The sequence below is a fragment of the Mustela putorius genome, unplaced genomic scaffold, assembly GCF_011764305.1.
Source record: "Mustela putorius furo isolate JIRA1106 unplaced genomic scaffold, ASM1176430v1.1 tig00000196_pilon_pilon_pilon, whole genome shotgun sequence".
Classification (NCBI taxonomy): Eukaryota; Metazoa; Chordata; class Mammalia; order Carnivora; family Mustelidae; genus Mustela; species Mustela putorius.
In genome coordinates, this window is record NW_025421310.1 from 13,994,512 (window position 1) to 14,012,477 (window position 17,966).

The 17,966-nt window shown below is 58.4% G+C and overlaps 2 protein-coding genes across 5 annotated transcripts in view; both read right to left on the reverse strand.

The window, feature by feature from the left end:
- The window catches only part of RELB (RELB proto-oncogene, NF-kB subunit), a 29,232-nt gene extending 26,118 nt beyond the window's left edge, over positions 1 to 3,114 (reverse strand). For 2 of the 4 annotated variants that reach the window (XM_013063917.2, XM_013063916.2), the window contains exons 1-2: positions 2,855 to 3,114; positions 1,817 to 1,864 (exon numbers count right to left, since the gene is read on the reverse strand). In XM_013063917.2, the coding sequence (XP_012919371.1) occupies positions 1,817 to 1,864; positions 2,855 to 2,909 (103 nt within the window). In that variant the 5' untranslated portion in view covers positions 2,910 to 3,114. Of the gene's footprint in view, positions 1 to 1,816; positions 1,865 to 1,995; positions 2,299 to 2,854 lie in introns of those variants that run through there. The other 2 variants (XM_013063915.2, XM_013063914.2) reach the window with 2 other exon arrangements.
- A 4,031-nt stretch (positions 3,115 to 7,145) lies between these two features.
- The window catches only part of CLPTM1 (CLPTM1 regulator of GABA type A receptor forward trafficking), a 29,391-nt gene continuing 18,570 nt past the window's right edge, over positions 7,146 to 17,966 (reverse strand). Inside the window, exons 6-14 of the mRNA XM_004767639.3 lie at positions 14,182 to 14,267; positions 13,255 to 13,375; positions 12,440 to 12,684; positions 11,662 to 11,755; positions 9,563 to 9,753; positions 9,200 to 9,295; positions 8,771 to 8,906; positions 8,016 to 8,183; positions 7,146 to 7,908 (exon numbers count right to left, since the gene is read on the reverse strand). Of these exons, the coding sequence (XP_004767696.1) occupies positions 7,601 to 7,908; positions 8,016 to 8,183; positions 8,771 to 8,906; positions 9,200 to 9,295; positions 9,563 to 9,753; positions 11,662 to 11,755; positions 12,440 to 12,684; positions 13,255 to 13,375; positions 14,182 to 14,267 (1,445 nt within the window). The 3' untranslated portion in view covers positions 7,146 to 7,600. The remainder of the gene's footprint in view (positions 7,909 to 8,015; positions 8,184 to 8,770; positions 8,907 to 9,199; positions 9,296 to 9,562; positions 9,754 to 11,661; positions 11,756 to 12,439; positions 12,685 to 13,254; positions 13,376 to 14,181; positions 14,268 to 17,966) is intronic.

Consider the following 17,966-nt stretch of genomic DNA (forward strand, 5'->3'; position numbering starts at 1 on the left):
CCAGCAAACATTGGAAACTTCTCCTTATTTAGGGTTCAACTCAAATAACACTCCATCCCACCCTGACCTCCCACACAGATGTGCCACCATCCAGGGACAGCCAGGATGGGCTACAAGCAGGCAGAGCACCAGCCATGTCTTTCCTGCCTCAGGGCCTTAGCACAACCTGCTCTCTGCCAGAATGTTCTTCCTCCAGTTGTTTGCAAGGCATTCTCCCCCCTCCTCCTCCTTCAGGTCCCTGCTCAAAAGTTACCTACTAGATAAGTCTTCCCTGACCACTTAATCCAAGACGGCCCCCGGTCCCCAAGATAGCTCCAGTCATTCACAGTTACATACCTTTGTTTTATCATTTCATTGGCACTGGTTAGGATTTGGCATGACTTTATGTTACGGGACTCTTATCTGTCCCCACCATATATCCAGGGTACCCTATGTGTCTAGCCTATCAGAATGAGGGAGATGTTTCCCTCCCACTCGGTCACAGCATTTAGCTTTCTCATCCTTACCCTGCTGTTAGATTTCACTGACCCCAAGACTTCTTCGGAGCCTTTGTCACATTTGGTAATCCCACATTTAATTATTGCCTAAGTGCCTGGCCTCCTCATCCAGGTAAGGAACCCATGAGGGTGGAGTTAGACTGTTTCAGGCACTGCCGAGTCCCCAGTGCTGCCCAGCACAGGACGAGGTACAGAACAGGCGTTCAATAAATATTTATTGAAGAGATGACATTACAAATGACTCTCAGTTGAAACCAGAGATCTTGGGCCAGAAAAAACCTCAGCCTTGTTCCTGCCCAGAACCAGTGCGTGGGCAGTACCTGTCCCCAGCACCATGCCCCACCTTTCCCCATTGTCCACACTCTCAGACCTGTTAGAGAACCAGCAGAGCCTCCTCCATGGCCAGGCCAGCTGCTAGGGTCCATCCCAGGATACTACCTCCAGACCAAGGCCCAGCCCCAGCCCACTAGGGGCTGTGTCTTCATGGTAACAGGACTCAGTTCCTGCCCTCCTAATCCCAGCAGATTTACAAGAGAGAGGATGTTGTCATTTGGCCATGATTTTGCATTTTCTTGGGCAGCACCGAATTTTGGACGACACTGGCTGAGGGACCTTCCCAAGTAGTGGTTCTGAGCATCTTTTGGGAACTTGCCAGAAATGCAAACTCTCGGGGCCGATCCTAGACCTACTGAATCAGAAACTCTAGAGGTAGGGCCCAACAATCTGTTTTAACAAGCTCCCTGGGTGACTCCAGTGCACACAAAGGTTTAAGAACCACTGTTATAGGCAGTCTGATAATAGTAATAGTAATCATCATCATCATAACAGCTGTGAACAGTTAATGCTTATTGAGACTTTACTGTGTGCCAGACACTGCTTTGAAAGTCTGCCTGTATCAGCTCATTGAATCCTCTCAATACCCCGACAAAGGGAGGCACTGATATTATGTCCACTGTACAGATGAGGAAAACTGAGGCCCAGAGAGAAGTGATTTGCAGGCATTCACAGAGCGAGGAGGTGGCAGCATTGGCAGGTCATTTTTAATCCTCTGCACTACCATGGCGAGTCTATAAAGAGGACTCCTCTTACAGGGCGAAGAGGTGGTTAGCTTTACCTGTCCAGCTCCTAACCACCCGGGAAGTAGGGGGACCTGGGGCCCCCATCTCAACCCGCAGGGACAAACACAGGTGGGCGGAGGAAAGCTGAGGTGGCCCTGGATGAAACCCCAGACAGAGGTGTGCCCAAAGCCGCCTCCATAGGATTCCCCCCTCCCCCGTTCTGAGCGCGCGGGTGGGCCGGAACTGTGGTGGGCTGCTCACCCGTGGTCCTGGAAACGGCGAGCGAGAGCGAGGAGAGGTCCGCGGACCCTGCAGCAGGGAGGGAGGCAAGTCTCAGGAGGCGATGGAGATGCAGCGGGAGGACCCGAGAGTCTCCTAGGCCCCACCCCGTTCCTCTCCTGGCCCCGCCCCCTCGGATAAGGCACCCCCCACCCCCTCACCCTTAACGCCCGCAGAATCTGGCCTTGCTTCCTTCTCTAACTTATGGACCGGATCCGTAGTTTCTGTCATTCTCCCCAGCCTGCATCTCACTCAGGCCGCCGGCTCCTTCTCTTCCTTAAGGTCGGGTCTGGAGGGGCCCTTCTCAACCTCAGTTACGAAAGCCCCCGCCCCGTCCTTTTTCTCAGGGTCAACCCCACCCCTTCACTTTTTCAGTGTCACCCCTTCCCTTTCTCCCTCTCAGACCCTGCCCCTCCTCTCCTGAAGCGAGCCCCACTCCCCATTTCTTCTCCGAGTCAGGCCCCGCCCTTCTTTTTTAGGAACAAGCCCTCCCCCTTTTCCCTGCCAGAGTTAGGCCCCTCCCCCTTACCCTGAGTAAAACCTTGCTTCCTTCTTAGAGTTAGGCTCCTCCCCCTTCTCGCTTTCATAGTCAGTCCCCGCCCCCTTCGGTGAGCCAATGCCCGCAGTCTCGCCCACTCTTGAGTCTGGCCCCTCTCTCGTCTGCCCCTTCTCCGAGGCTGGCCACGCCCCCACTCCTCAGGAGCGGCTCCCGCCCCGCCTTCTCTGAGCCAGTCCCCGCCCCCATCTCGCGGAGTCGGACCCGCCCCCTCCTTTGCCTCAGAGTCAGGCCCCGCCCCCTTCTCACTCTGTAGTGGGACGCCTCCCTCTTACCTTGGGCTGGATCCCGTCACTATCCTCTGCCCCTTTCCTTCCCTCTGATACTGTGTCCCTGGAACCCTCAACCTCGTCCCCCAAAGCCCCTAGACTCCTGTAAAACCCCCCAGACTACTCCGGGCCCCCAGAACCCCCGCATTTCCAGTCCCGCCCCAGACTTCTCTCCCGAACCCGGGTCCCGCTTACCCAAGGCTCCCAGCTCCGGCGCAGCGGACGGTCTGGCGACGCGGCGACTCGGCATGGCCCGACCAGTGGGGACGGACGGCCCGGAGGCCGGCCCAGATCAAAACACACACGCGGGCAGGCCAGGCGGCCAAGGGGGCACGGTCCGGAGGACGATCGCGGGTCGAACGAGCGGCGCAGGGGCTGGGGCCGCAGGCCGGGCTGGACGCGCGGCGCCCGGGGCTGCGGGGGGCGCCGGGCCGGGCCGGGCGGGCGGCGGGCGGGGGCGGGGCGGCGGAATTCCCCGGCGCCGCCGGCCTGCGCGCCCATTGGCCCGCACCCCATCGTGACGTCACGCTAGGGGGAACGGGAAAACCCCCACGCGTCACGTGGTCGGGGGGCGGGGCCGGCCGGGAAGGGGAGGCTGGGCGCACCGGAGGGGTTGGACCCGTGCCGCTGCCCATTGCTTTGGCGGAGACAAATGAGGTTGCTTGGGGCCACTCACGTCGTACCCATAGAACAAGTCGGGAAACTGAGGCCCGCCCGCCAGGTCTGCCAGTGGGCGCAAGGGAGAGGTTGGACCCGTGCCGCTGCCCATTGCTTTGGCGGAGACAACTGAGGTTGCTTGGGGCCACTCACGTCGTACCCTTAGAACAAGTCGGGAAACTGAGGCCCGCCCACCAGGTCTGCTGTTTCCCGGGCTGTAAGGGAAGCTTTGGGATCAGGAGGGCCAGGGCTCCAGCCGGTAATAATGATGTTTAGGAAAACCAGTCTCTCTATGCCTCAGTTTCTTCAACTGTAAATTGGGGATGAAGATACTTAAACGTTTATGGCTAGAATGCTTGTTTTAGGTTTTGTCTGCCTTGCTCTAACCCTAGCGCCTAGGACAGTCCTTGGAACACAGTAGGTGTCCAATAACCAACTTGGATGCCCAGCACCCTCAGACCACAGAGAGCCAAGGTTTGACATCTTGTGTCTGTTTCCCTAAAAATGTCCTCTCTCCACGCATGACCACACGGCCTCATGCGTTCCTACTGAGCACCTGTCGTGTGCCAGGGCCTGCACTGGGCACCAGGTCAGGGCAGTCACCAAGCCAGGCTGGCTGTCTGCTTGTGAGAAGCAGAACCATGTACAGCTGCAGTCTCAAAGTGTGGCCCTCAGCCCTTCAGGGGATGCAGAAAGCTCACACCCAAGCTGGAGAACTACTGCCGTACAGCAAATTATCGAGCAAACTTTTTCCACAAAAAGTGGCCAAAGACAGCACAGAAACAATGAGTGTGGCTACGTTCCGATAGGACATTTTATGGACACTAAAATCTGACTTTGTATCAAATTTTTATGTCAAAGGAAATAATTTTGAGGTTTTTTTATTTCCCCCAACCACTTAAACATGTAAAAATCACACAAATATTAGAAAAAGCTGGATTCAGCCTGCAGGCTGTAGTCTTGCATTGGACAAGAACACTGCAAGAGAGGTGACGATGTGAGGGTCCAGAATCAGGAAACGTAGGTCTTCCACTTACCAGCCATGTGACCTCAGGCAACTGACTTCATCTCTCTGAGCCTCGGTTTCCCCATCTGTAAAATGGGTCTTGTCATAAGATGGTTGTGAGGATTAACTGAGATACTAAAAATAGCAGACACTTGCATATAGTTCTTACATGTGCTGAGTACTATTCCAAAAGCCAGGGAAACAGCAAAGAACCCAAGAAACAAAAGCCCCTGCCATCACATGGAACTGAAATTCAAGGTGGGTGAGACGAATGGAAAGAGAGAAGCAAATATATACATAAGTCTGGTGGTGATGACGGCATTACAGAATAAAGCAGGATATATGGATTGGGTCTGGAGGATACTGTTTGGGGGAGGATGTTCAGGGAGGGTCTGAGATGACGCTGAACGGAGTTGAAATGATGAATGTTCTATGTGGCTATCCAGGGAAGTGTATGAGGCACAGGGGACAGCAAGTGCAAAGGACCTGAGGTGGGAACATGCATGACCCACTCAGGGAACAACAAGGAGACTGAGAAGTAGTGGGCCAGAGGATAGAATGCCGGCCTGTCAGGGGTTGGAGACACTGAATAACATTACATTTGATAAATGAAGCGAACCACAAACAATCCTGAGTTTGGCTCCAATTGCGGCTCCTATAATAGGACCCGGATCCCCCTTGATGCCCCCGTGCCCCTTGCAAACATCGGGCCTCACCACTGTTTACTGGGTGAATAACTGGAGGGAAATCCTCAGCACTCGGGGCTTCTGCTGGGCTTTGAGCCCTGTGAGGGCAGGCCTAGGCTGTCTTGGTCCCTGCTGTGTAAGCAGACACCCCCACTGCCCACCAGCTTGGGGCTCAGGAAAAATTTGTGGAGTGACTGCATGTCCGTTTTTCTGCCAGTGTGTAAATGCAGGCTTCATCAAGGTCCACACTTCTGGATGTGTATGTTTTTGAAAGTCAGGAGTGTACAAACATGTGCTCAGCAAACATTCCCAGAGGATAGAGCAATGACCAAGGCAGCTCTGGCTCTGACCTCACAAGGCTCAGTCCAGCAGAGAATAATCTGACTCCAGGCAGTGATGACCCATAATGGGCAGGGTTGGGGTGTGAGAGCTCAGGGAGCTGGGGGTCCCAGATGAGGTGGTCAGGGAGGGCTTCCTGGAAGAAGAGGCACTGGAACCACAATGTGGAGGACACATAGGATAAGGTAAAGTTATGTGCCCAAGGGTGTCCCAGGTAAGGGGAGAGCAGGGTCTAGAGGCAGAAGGTAAGCGATCATGTCAAGTTAAAACAAGGGAGATGCACCAGGCTGTAGGGGTTAGGCCCATCCCCTCAAGGTCTCGCTCATTAGTTAGGGGTCTGGCCTCTTCTCCCAAGGGTACTGGGAACCACAGTAGATTCTGGACAGAGGCCCAGTAGGGTCAGATTTGTGCTTTAGAAAACCCTCTGGGGTGCCTGTGTGGCTCAGTGGGTTAAAGCCTCTGCCTTCAGCTCAGGTCATGATCCCAGGGTCCTGGGATTGAGCCCCCCATCAGGTTCTCTTCTCAGCAGGAAGCCTGCTTCCTCCTCTCTCTCTCCCTCTGCCTGCCTCTCTGCCTACTTGTGATCTTTGTCTGTCAAATAAATAAATAAAATCTTAAAAAAAAAAAAAAAGAAAGGAAAAAAAGAAAACCCTCTGGCTGCTGAGCGAATGGGAGGGGCAGGACTGGGACAGAAGAGGGAACAGCCTGGACCAGGTGGTCTCAGGGGAAGTGAAGAAGTGAGGCTCCTGTGGGATGAGGGTGCGGGTTATAGCTGAGGGCCTTTGCCAAAGTCTTGGGCATGTGCCTGGAGGGGGAGCCCAGTGAGTCCAGGGGGCCTGAGAACCTCCCTGGTTCCTGGAGTCGCAGGACGGAAGCCCAGCAGGGCACTGGCTGGCAACTATGAAATGAGGCGGAGCAGAGTGGGTCCCTGGCTAGCTGAGGCGAGGAGGAGCCCGCTGTCCTGTGTGTGTACACCTGGGGCTCGGGGCTCTGTGTGTGCTAATGCCTCCCAGGAGCTCCCGGATTCCCCACCGGGCTCTGCAGGGCAGGGTGGCAGCTGGGGCCTGATGTGGTCCTCAGCCCCGGGGCCTCCTCTCCCAACAGTGTTGATGAGGCCACCTCCCAGAACAGTAAATCTGGACACGCTGGGTCCCTGCCCCTTGGAACACAGGGACACCCAGAGATCTATAAAAGTCCCATCTATAAAGTGGGTGAACAGTCCCAGCACCCAGGTAGTTGGGAAGACGCACGCGCCATGCACTGTCTTGGTCAGGTCCTCAGGGCAGGCAGCCCCGAGGATGCTCAGGTTGCCCCAACAGGTCGAGAGCTCTACAGCCAGGCACACCCCTCTGCCTAAGGATTCGCCCTGATACCCCTATTGCACCCTGGCCAGAGAGCTCACAGGCCCAGAGAAGCAAGGTTTATGTGTCCAGTGTGTGGGGCCCACTGAACAAGACATTCTGATGGGAAATGATCAGGACAGCAGGTGTCTACTCGTGAGGCCAGGAGACAATCAGTGGGCACAGGCAGGACACTGAGCCACGGCTGGCCAGACACAGCCTTGTTGTACATAGCTTCCCATTTGCAAAATAGGGACAGTTACAGAAGCCCCTCAGAAGGCTGCTGGGAGGGGAAAAGGGTAAGAAGGGCCTGGCCCCGAGGGTCCCTGTCTCCCACTTTGCTGTGTCTTGCACCCTGCAGGTCTCCCTCGCAAACCCAAAGAGAGCCACCCCCAGCCCGGGTGAAGCTATCTCCCGGGGGGTGGCAGAGGAAGGCAGGCACAAGTGGGGTTGCTGAGTTTAAGTTAAACACCCATATGAATTTATTAAATCCAGACTGTGTTAAAGGGCGGTGGTCTGGGAGGAGGGGCATGGCCAGGGGACAAGGGACAAGATGACAAATGGCCGTGGGCGTCCCACATAGGGGCCCCAGCCGCTCCCCCGCCGGGCCCCCCCATCTCGGCAGCGCCACGTCGCTTCACCATGATTCCCAATGGTGCTGGGCAGGCAGGGTGAGATGGCTAGAAACACAGAGGAACATACGGACAGACGGCGCCTCCACAGACAACGTTCCCTGGCCTGCCCCGGCCCCTGCAACACACGCTGGGCTCCGGCCCGAGGGGGGCCTCCTGCCGCCCTGGCCCGATCTGTCCAGGGAAAGGGCGACAGGGAGGGGAGGCGAAGGGGGCCGGGGCAGCAGGGGGAGGGGTGATGGTCACCAGGAGCCGGAGCGGAAGAGGAGGACCAGGGGCGGCTAATCCCTTTTCTTGTCCTCTGCTGGCTTTGGAGGGGCTTCCTGGGGCTCGCTGGTAGAGCTGGCCCCTGGGGTGGGCTTGGTGGGCAGGGGCGTAGAGGCCTCCTCCCTGGTGGCAGCAGCGGTTGTGACGGGGGCGGGGGCGGGTGGGGGTGGGAGGGCCCCTGCTGCTGCTGCTGCTGCTGTCGGGGCCTCGGCCACAGGGGCGGCTGCCGTCGGGGCCTCGCCACTCATGCCAAACTCATTCACCCGCGTGGGGTCGACGCGGTAGATCCACCGTTGGTAGAGGTAGATGAAGAAGACCACATCTGGGGGCGGGGCAAGGGGGGCTGTGTGAAGGGAAGGGGCCCGCCCGGCAGCCCCAGAATGAGCCCTGAGGCCAGAGCAGGCACCCCCCTTGCCCCGCAGCCCTCACCGTCCCGCAGGCAGCCTATCCGGTACATGACGGGCATCTTGATGACAAAGGCAAACAGGTCATCGATGAAGGTGTTGAGGGCCTTGTAGGTAAGCATGCGCCAGGGCAGGTGGGCCACAGATTTGAGCTTATAGTTGATGAAGAGCTGCGGGGTCATGGTGATGAAGCCTGCGGTGATGACGGCAGGAGCCCCGTGAGCAGAGGAAGGGGTGCCCTGACCCCCAACCTCTCTGACTGCACATCCGGTCTCTGTCCCTGTGCTGTCCTCTGGCGCTGCCCTGGCCGCCCAGCAGCTCCCACGCCCAGGCACATCTTACCGCCGCTGCCTCACCAGCCCCCCGGGCATCTTTTGGGCCTCGATGTGCATACCATCTCCCAAGAGAGGTCTCCAAAACTCCCTTAACTTCAGCCCCTCATGGCACTTGCCACGTGCTGCAACATTCCTGTAGGCTCATCTACTCTGAAGGGGCCCTGAGGACAATGACTGAAACGCACTTCGCACGGCCTCATGGAAGTCCTCCCCAGCCCACTAGGCCAGGCACCCCTCCGAGGCTCCTCACTTGCCACCCCTGCCCACCCGGGGTCGTCCCTGTCTGGGGATAAGTCCCTCCTGCATGGGACCAGAGCATGAGGAGGGCAGGGCCAGGCTGACAGGACCCCAGCTGGCCCCCTGTGTCACCCAGTGTGGACCAGGGAACATGTGCTGCTGAGTTTGGCCCATGCAGGAGGGCCGAGAGTGGCGGGGGGCTGCTCACCGAAGGTCAGCAGGAAGCCATAGAGCATGCTGAGCACCCAGGAGTACCAGCCCTTGTGCTCCAAGTACAGGAGGCTGTAGACCGCATAGCAGCCCAGGAGCGGGAAGAGGATCCACGACAGGTACCGGAACGCCATCTGTGGGGCACAGGGCGGGGCTGGCACCCCTGCTTCCCACCCTCACCCACCCACACCTGGTCTGGCAGGCCAGACCAGGGGAATTTCCAGGTGGCCCTGGGAACTCTGGACTTGGACAGGAAGTATACACAGCAGGCCTGGAACCCTGGAGGGTGTGACCCAGGCCATAAAGAATGGACAGGCCCAGCAGTCGGCAGGCAGATGCCTCAGACCCCACCCACTGCCCCTCTCCTGGTCTGGGGTGTGTGGATGCTTGGAGACCCTCCCAGGGGCCCACTGTGGGGGACACTCACATCATCATATACTTTGGTCGAGGACTCGATGTACGTGGACTTGTCTTTGAAGGTTGGGCGGGGAAAGAGTCCTGCCACTTTGTGCTCCCGGTCCAGCTGCAGATAGGGAGGGAGGCTGTGGTCAGCTGCCACCCTGGCTCACACTCCCACGCCAGCTCCAGCCCCTGCCCTTCCTCACTGTTCCCAGTTCCCCTGCCCCACGAGTGACCCAAAAAATCCCCTGGTGCAAAAATCCCCTTGGTCCTGGGAGTGCGACAGGCATTGGGAAACCCCCAGGGGCCAGCTCCAGTGTCTGACTGGGGCAGACAACCCCCATTCCAAGCCCCCAGCGTCCCCCACAACAGCACAGTGGCCCGGCCTTACCCGGACGTCCATGACCTTGGTGATCTTCCAGAGGTCGATGAGGACCCCAATGAAGACGCTGACCTGGACCACGAAGTTGGTCTCGTTGTCCAGGATATAGAGAAGGACCACGAAAGACTGGAAAACGCCGAAGAAGACGGAGCGCACGGACAGGCCCTCCAGAGATTGCCGGCTGTTCCAAAATTGGATATCTGCGCAAGGGTTGGGGTGAAGCTGAGCTGGGGCAACTCTGAGTCCCTCCCGCAGCTCCCTTGGGTCCCGTCCTCCTCAGAACCCCAACATGGCCCTGGGTCTGCCAAGGGGGTGGGGTGCACACCACCACCCCCTTCCATGAAGAGTCTTTGCCTCAAAGGCGCCACCCAGAGCAGTCGACAGGATGGTGGCTGCAAGGACAGGGACAGGGACGGTTGCCCCTGCCATGTCCTGTGCTTGCCACACGCCAGAAGCAGAGGCTGGACAAGGAAGCCCCATTCCTCAGGTTGCGGAGCCTGCCCTGGCAGGATCTGGATGAACCAGGTGCTCACGACCCCAGAACCAGGCTGTCCACCTGGTGCCATGCTCCCTTGGACAGGAGGCTCTGGGACGTGTACTTCCAAGACCAGCTCCTCCAGCCCACCATTCTGAAATCCAGAAGGACCTCAGACACTCCTGGGGTGCAGATAAGGTCCTGACGTCTGGTCCCCAACCAGAACTCCTTCCCGTGCCCCTGGTGGAACCCCACCCACAGGGTCAGGCAATCCCTCTCTGAGCCCTGGCGTCCTGTGGGCCAAAGCAGGTACCAGCGCTGTCCAACTCCCGCGGCCACGGTGGCCGGCCTACCACAATGCCTGCCTTATGGAAGTGGAGCCAGGCCCAGGGTCACACAGGGCTGGCTCTGCGACGTGTGCAAGGCCGCCCAGCCACTCTGATTCCAGAGCTCTGACACACTCAGCAGGCTTGCCCCACCCCCCATCAGACCATCAAGCCCTGAGGAGACCTCAGGGGGACACTCCTAGAGCCCCCCCCAAGTCCTGACTGGGAAGAATGGATCTGGAGATGGAGTTCTGTTGGAGGCTGGTAGATAGGAGTCCTGCCTCAGACCAGGGAGGCAACAAGCACAGGGTGTAAAGGCGCAAGCGGCCCAGGCCCCCACTGGGTGACCTCGGGCAAGGGACCGTACCCTCTGTGCCCTTGTCTCTCAGGAGGAAGTGGGACCGCAGGCGACCTGGCTGGAAGTCAGCAGGCGTGGCCAGGCCCAGCTAACAACTCCCTCCCTCCCAGTGGGCAGCACCGCCTACTGTCCAGGTTGGATGTTAACAACTTCTGGAAGGCAATGCTCGATCGCAGCAGCATTGTCTTAATAATGCCAACACCCATGCGGGCTGCTGCTCGCACAAACTGTAGGGCAACAGGCCTCCCGGAGACCCGTGCCTCTCGAGGGAAGGACACAGTGGCCCACACAGGCTTAGAGGGGGAAAGTGGGTGTCAGAGCCCCCTCCTGGGTCCCAGGAGGTCCTCACTTGGGAGGTGTGAGACTGTGGGCAAGTTACCCAGCCTCTCTGAGTCTCCACTTCCTCACCTGCAAGCACAGAAGCAATGACATGCATCCTCGTGGGGCCATGGGGACACCAAAAGCTGACCCACAAGGGCGCTAAGAAAAATGCCTGGCACTTGGCCAGGCCCCCCTCAAATGCTGGCCATCAGCACTGCTGGCCTCTGCAACCTAGGGGCCTTTTGGGGGCAGGGCTGTCACCACCCCACTCAGGTGGGCCCCATGCACTCAACCTTGAGGGGCCTCCCCCAAAGAAAAGCCTGCTGTGCAGGGCAGCAGGAGCAGCTCGGGGGCTTCCCTTGTTGATCGCAGCCTTGGAGTTCCCCGGCCCTGCTTCCTGGTGGCACTATCCCGGCCTCTGCCAGAGCAGCAGGCCAGCTCCTTCCCTGGCACCACACCCGCAGGATGGGAATTTCTGGGCTGGGAGTTTCAAGGCCATTACCTTCCCCAGCTTCTCAGGCCTCTGGAGAGTGGGGCTGAGAGACCCCACATAGAGGGCAAGCCCCACCCCCACCCTCCTATCCCCAGCCCCCCATGGCCTCCCATTGGCCCCAGGATCCCACCCTACCGTTCTTGAAGGCCAGGAACTCAAAGACACTGTGCACGATGGACACAATGATGGTGAGCGCCAACAGGTAGGGGTTGGTCTCTAGGAGCGCGACCTGGAGGTAGGGGTGGGGGGCGAGGCCTGTGAGCACGGCTGTGCCCTTGCCCAGCGCTGACCACTGTGGCACCTTCATTAGCCAGCCCCGTTCTCCTTCCCATAGATCCCAGAGGCCCTGAGGCCTGGGGCACGGAGGGCCAGGCGAGTGCTGTGCAGACAGGCGGGGGGTGAGTGGGGAGGTGGAGAGACAGTGACAGGGCGAGAGGCAGGGCGACTGAGACAGATGAAGAGACAGCTAGGGTGAGGACTGGAAACTCAGCCCCGAAAACAAGCTCAGGGAGGCACAGACGAGTCTCCAGATCACAGTCACAGGCCAATAGAAAGGTGGGAACAGATGATATTCAAGGCAGCAAGAGAGAGCCAAGACTCGGGAGTCAGAGCCCAGGGTCAAGGAGACAGGCTGGGGTGGAGACAGGCTGGGGTGGGACAGGGATGCAGCTCTAAACCTGAAGACCTGGCTGAGCCAATAGAAAAGCCATGATAAGGATGACAAGGAGGTCCCCAGAAAGCCTCAGAGACAGGACCGCCAGAGCCAGCCGGGGCCTACTGTGGGGAGGGGGCCCGGGAGGTTGTGAAACTGGGCAGGGAGGTTGGGCTGGAGGTCCCCAGGCTACTGGCGGGCCACTTCCCCTTCCCCTCGTGCAGCCCAGAAAGGGGCTGGAAAGCCCCCGTCCGGCCTCACCTTCACCGAGTCCTGCTCCTCATCTGACTGCTCATACAGCTCGTCCCCCAGGAAGTTCCAGGGCGACTTGGTGCTCTGGGCAGCGTAGAGCTGCCAGCGCCAGAGCGAGAGTGGGCAGAAGGAGACACGGAGCGGCAGGCTGGCCAGGCTCTCGTTGATGGGATAGTAGTCCTTCTGCAAGTTCCAGTAGTCGTTGAAGTAGATGATGGGGTAGTAGTCCCCACTCACGGCGTCGAACTTCACATCTGCGGGCACGTGGGGCAGGGGCACCGCTCAGCAGGGCCGGAGGCCGCTGGCACCCAACTGGGTGGAGACATCCCTTGGGCCTCCAAGGCCAAAGGTGGCAGATTCAGATGTCCCTGGGGACCTCTGACAGAGACCAGAGAACAGGGGACGCCTCTCAGCTACACCATAGGGAGCTGAAGAGCTGCTTGACCTCCATGGAGGGGACAGGGTAGAGAGGGCCAGACAGGCCACACCTGAAGGGGCTGTCTGTGGCTCGGCTCCAACCCACAGCTGCCCTGCAATGGCCACATATCAGGGTTTTTTAAGAGAAGTTAGGAATCCAGGTTTCTCAGAGACGCCGTCCTGACTTCCAAAGTCAGCCACAGCTCATGGGCCAGGTGAGACTGGCCAGAGGATGGGTTTGGGCACCCGGGAGTCAGTGTGGAGGTCACCAGGAAGGACAGGACGGGGAGGAGAAACAGAGGAGTGCCAGGGGGGCAGGAGGGGAACAGGCAGGGAGCCTGGGAGTGGTAGAGACCCAGGCAGATTGCACAGGGAGTCAGGGCTGGGGCCCGGAGGGTGGGGCTCACACTGGTCCAGAGGCGGTGGCACACTGCCCTTCACCCACGGCGTGTGGTCGTCCACGATGTTGATGGTGATGTTGGGATGCCAGTGGGAGATCACCTCCACGGGCCCGTAGTCCTCAGCCCTCTGAGGGAAGATGGGGTGAGGCAGGGTTGGGGGAGGGAGGCCTCCGAGGCACCTTCCCGCTTCTCCCTATGGGCTCCCGTGACATTACAACAGCAGAAGGGCAACCCCCACAGTGACAGCCGGCCAAGGGCTTACCCCAGATGATCCCCAGGCCGGCCTCCACAGCATCTCCCCACGCCCTCCCCCCAGCCACCTAACAGAGCAGGACACTGAGGCCCAAGGATGTGGACAGGGTCACATGCCAGGCTGCAAAGCCTGGCCTCATGACAGCACAGATGTGGGACCCACCCGCCTCTGCTTGGGGGCCACGCCTCCCATCCTGTCCCTCCCCTCGCCGAGGAGGAAGGAAGGCTCTCAGTGCCAGCACAGGCTCACAGCCCGGCGCCCCCCCGCCTGCCACGTAGGATTCCAGGAGCCGGAGAGCCTGAGCAGCCCTGTCGGACCTGGGGCCCACTATCAGCTGCCGGCTCTGGGGCCCACGGCATCCTGGATGTGACACTTGGGCCAAGTCTCCTTGTCTGAAGATGAAAACAGTGACAGGACCTTCTCGCCCGGGGCTGTTGGGAAGCACCTAAGCACCTGCTGCATGGCTGCTGGCTGCCACGCCCTCGCCCGGAACCGCCCTGTGCTGAGAGTTGGCCTGGATTCCCACCCAGCTTCCAGAGAGAGTGCGCCCCTGCCGGTGACCCAGCCTCCACAGCTGCTCTGCTCCGTGGCAGCGCCCAAGGGGGACCCTGGGGGCTGGCTGCGGGGCTGTGAAGGGCCCAGAGGCTTGCCCAAGGCCCCGCAGCCCCGCTCACATTCACCTTGATCATTTCTGGGTCGGCTTCCGTCTCTCCCGTCAACAGGTTCTTGGTTTTCTGGAATCGCCGGCGCTTGTATTTGTTGATCACTGTGGGAGAGAGGTGGAGGCAAGAGGGCAGGCAGGAGAGCTGGCACCAGCCACTCACTCATCTCCTGGCTGCACTCTTGCACCCCAAAACAAGGGGACAGCAACAGGAGCCGGAGAGCCTGAGCAGCCCTGTTGGACCTCATCCCAACCGTTTCACCATCTTGGCAGGGACACCAACACCTACCCAACAGCCCCAGGCAAAAACCTGGCATCTCCTCTCTCCAGAATCTGCTCCAAACACTCCATCGGCCATTCAGGGGAGAGCCCGCAGCGTGCGACTCACCTCCAACCACTCCTCCAACCAACTGGGCCCCACCGCGGGCCGGCCATGGCGTCCCTCTCCCAACAGCCACAGTCCTCACCAGACTCCTAGTGGCCACTCTTGTCCCCACGACCTGCTCTCCATACAAACAACCATTCTCTTAAACAAAGTGTCTGCTCATGTCCCAGAAGGCTCCCACTCCCCAAGCAGGGCATCTGCGATGCTCACCACGGCCCCACGGACTGCTATCCTCCTTCGCCCACCTCCTTCCTCAAATCTGCCAGCCCTGGGCCTTTGCATCCACCTGGCATGCATCCACCATGGCCAGAACCTTCCCAGTGGGCTCCCTCAAAGCCCTCCGGTCCCTGATGAACTGCTCCTCTTCTGCAGGCTTCCCTGCCCGCCCCACTCACCATTTCCATCTCCCTCACCACTTTTATTTTTAAAGATTTTATTTATTTATTTGACAGACAGAGATCACAGGCAGGCAGAGAGAGAGGAGGAAGCAGGCTCCCTGCTGAGCAGAGAGCCCAATTTAGGGCTCCATCCCAGGACCCTGAGATCATGACCTTAGCAGAGGCTTAACCCACTGAGCTGCCCAGTGCCCCTGCCCTCTCCACTTTTTATCCCAGATGCAAGTTCGCCTACCATCAGCTGGCTTGTCTGCTCTCTGCCTGCTCCAGTCTGTGAACCCCACAACTGACAAGTAGAACCCATGAATAACAGAACTGGGGACAGCTCTGGACAAGGCCCGAGCCACCAATGTGAGAAATACCACACAGTGACTCCCGAGCCAGGAGTGTGCCGCACTTCCTCTTGCAGGGGCCAGGTGGACTACAGGCTCCCCGCCACCCTGCCAACCAACACCTGCCAGGAAAAGGAGGCCAGTACTTGCTTATGTCCCATCTCCCCTCCACCACCCTAGCCTGGTACTTTTCAGCTCTTCCTTACACTAAGATGAACCAAGGCCTCTGAGGCTGGGAGAGGTGGGGAAATGGGAAAGGGAGCTGGCCAGGAGCAGGGGCTCCAGGGTAACATCCTGGCTCTGTCTCCCTGAGGGACGCTGGTGAGTAGGCCACTTCCCTGAGCTTTAGTCCTTCCTCTGGGGAGGGGGGTTCAAAGCATGGCCCCCTCTTGGCAGGACCACTGTGAAGAGCTAGGCCAGGCAGCTGTCCCAGCGTCCCTGTCACATTTCCGCAAATCACAGGGACCAGATCCCTCCACCAACCCCCAACCCCGAACCAGGACTCGGGGCTTTTGGAGTCTATGGATGAGCTCAAGTTCAAAAATGCTTCCGGGAATTGGGCTTCAGTTTCAGCCCAGGGCGTGCTGCTCTTTCTTGTTAACATGAATGCTACCCCCCATACTTCTACCATGTTTGTTCATGCGAGACCTTGCCCCCATCTCCGGGGAGCACAGGAAACACCAGAGGGTGGGCATCCTGGAGGAAACCTTACAGGAGGACGCGCTCTGCTGCTGTTCCACACCTGGGAGAGGCTGTCTGGGGAAGGGAGGAGCTGTACGCAGCCCAGCCCCAGGAGCAGAGAGGCTTTGGCTCAAGTGGAGAACATTCTACAACTGGGGAGCATTCACACTGGATTGCAACATGAGGTGGACCTGGTTTCTGTCAGGGGGAAGAATCACCTTTTCTCAGTTACAGCTTCTAGAACTGTACCAGCCAGTAAAGTCGTGGCCCCATGAGGCTACGGACACTGACCATGTGGCTAGTCCGAACCAAGATCTGCTGTGAGGGCAAACATACAGTGGACTTCGAAACTTAATGCAAAGAAGAATGTAAGGTATCTTGCTAATTTTTTACACTGATTATGTGCTGAAATGACAACAAGTTGACTTCAATGGCCACTAACTAGAGTGCATAATGGATGTGCGGGGCTGGCGTTGTATCTATGGGACCATGCTGCTCGAGGCACTGACTACGGGCCCTTTGGGGAGAAACGGGGCTTCTCTAATCCCATATTCTCGTTCTTCCCTCTGGACTCGGCGTGTGGCCAGCTAGAAGTCTCTTCACGTCCTGCTCCAAGAGGTCCCAGCTGAGAAACGGGAGGAGGAGGCCTGGAGGATCCTAGTGGGCTTTTCGGATCCGGGGGCTGCAGATCCTCCTTTGCAGACCACGTCAACATGTGTCACACTGACCATAGCTGTGACCTCAACCATGCCTTGCTACAGACCATGCTCACCAAAGGCCGAACCACAGACGAGAACAGTGGCGTCGATCGGGGGGGGATCACATGGGATGCCAGTGAGCAGCCGCTCCCCTGGGTCATGGCCAAGGCAACCTCTGAGGCGTCAGGCACATTTAAGCAGGATCCCTGCTCCATGCCGCTCAGAGGACCGTGGCTGTGGAGACTACCCGTGCAAACCACACTTGGCTGTGCTCGCCTCTGCCTACAGACCCCGCCAATGGATGCCAGCTGGGCAGATCATCCCAGAGATCACAGCCCACAGACACGCTCATAGAATAGGGCTCGACACCCACAGGGGACTTTTCCAGACCAGCCGTGGAGGCTGATACAGGTTCACCAACTGTTTTTTTTGTCTACTACAGAGGACAACGAAAAAATTATCATCATTTGGGATATTTTTATACCCCCGAAATTAGGGAAGGCCTAACCCATCCAAGCAGAGGCCCCGCACAGAAACAGCCAGAGGGATGGCAGCTAAATCCCCAGGCACAAGGAGACAAAAGCGAGGCGGGCATACGGGATTCATGGTGGGGCAACGGGAACTTTCTGAGGGAGCCGCTGATTGAGTCTCTCGATCTGCTGACACGCAAGCATGGAGAGAGATCCCCAGGGCTGCCAGTCAGGAGACAGTGGACTCAAGGACAAAGAGGGAGGAAAAGCATACAACCACGACTGATCCAAACAAGAAGTTGGACTGGAAGGGGAAAAGGACTCCAAAGCCAATAAGCCACGTGCTCCAAAGCACCTAAACACTGAATATTTAGCTCCTCAAAATCGCCTTCCTGGGTTGGGGTTCTCTATTCCAAAGGGGAAAGTCCAGAGAAAATACATCAAACTGAAAAACCAAGCAACTGCAGTACGGGCTGGTCTGGGGGAGCTCCGAAGGTTACTCAAGAGAGAAATAGTGAGGGAGCTTGAGGGCGATGGCTGTGGGGGGTGGGGCAGCAGAGGGAGGCAAGGGGTGCACAGGAGACTGAGGACTTGCACAGTCTTATTGAATTACTTGAATTTTGAACCATGGCTATTCAAGAACAGATGAAATGAATGCGACGCTCTGGGCAGAGAAAACCCCCGGTCGCTGCTGAGCCACGTTAGAGGTCACAAACGGTTCGCCCTGACCCAAGGCTTCCTGGGGTCGCTCAGTCTCTGGGGTTTGTGCTCGCCGTCAGGATGGTCGGGTAGCCAGCCGGAGAGAAAAGGGCGGACCTCGTCTGGCTGTACAGTCCTCACAGT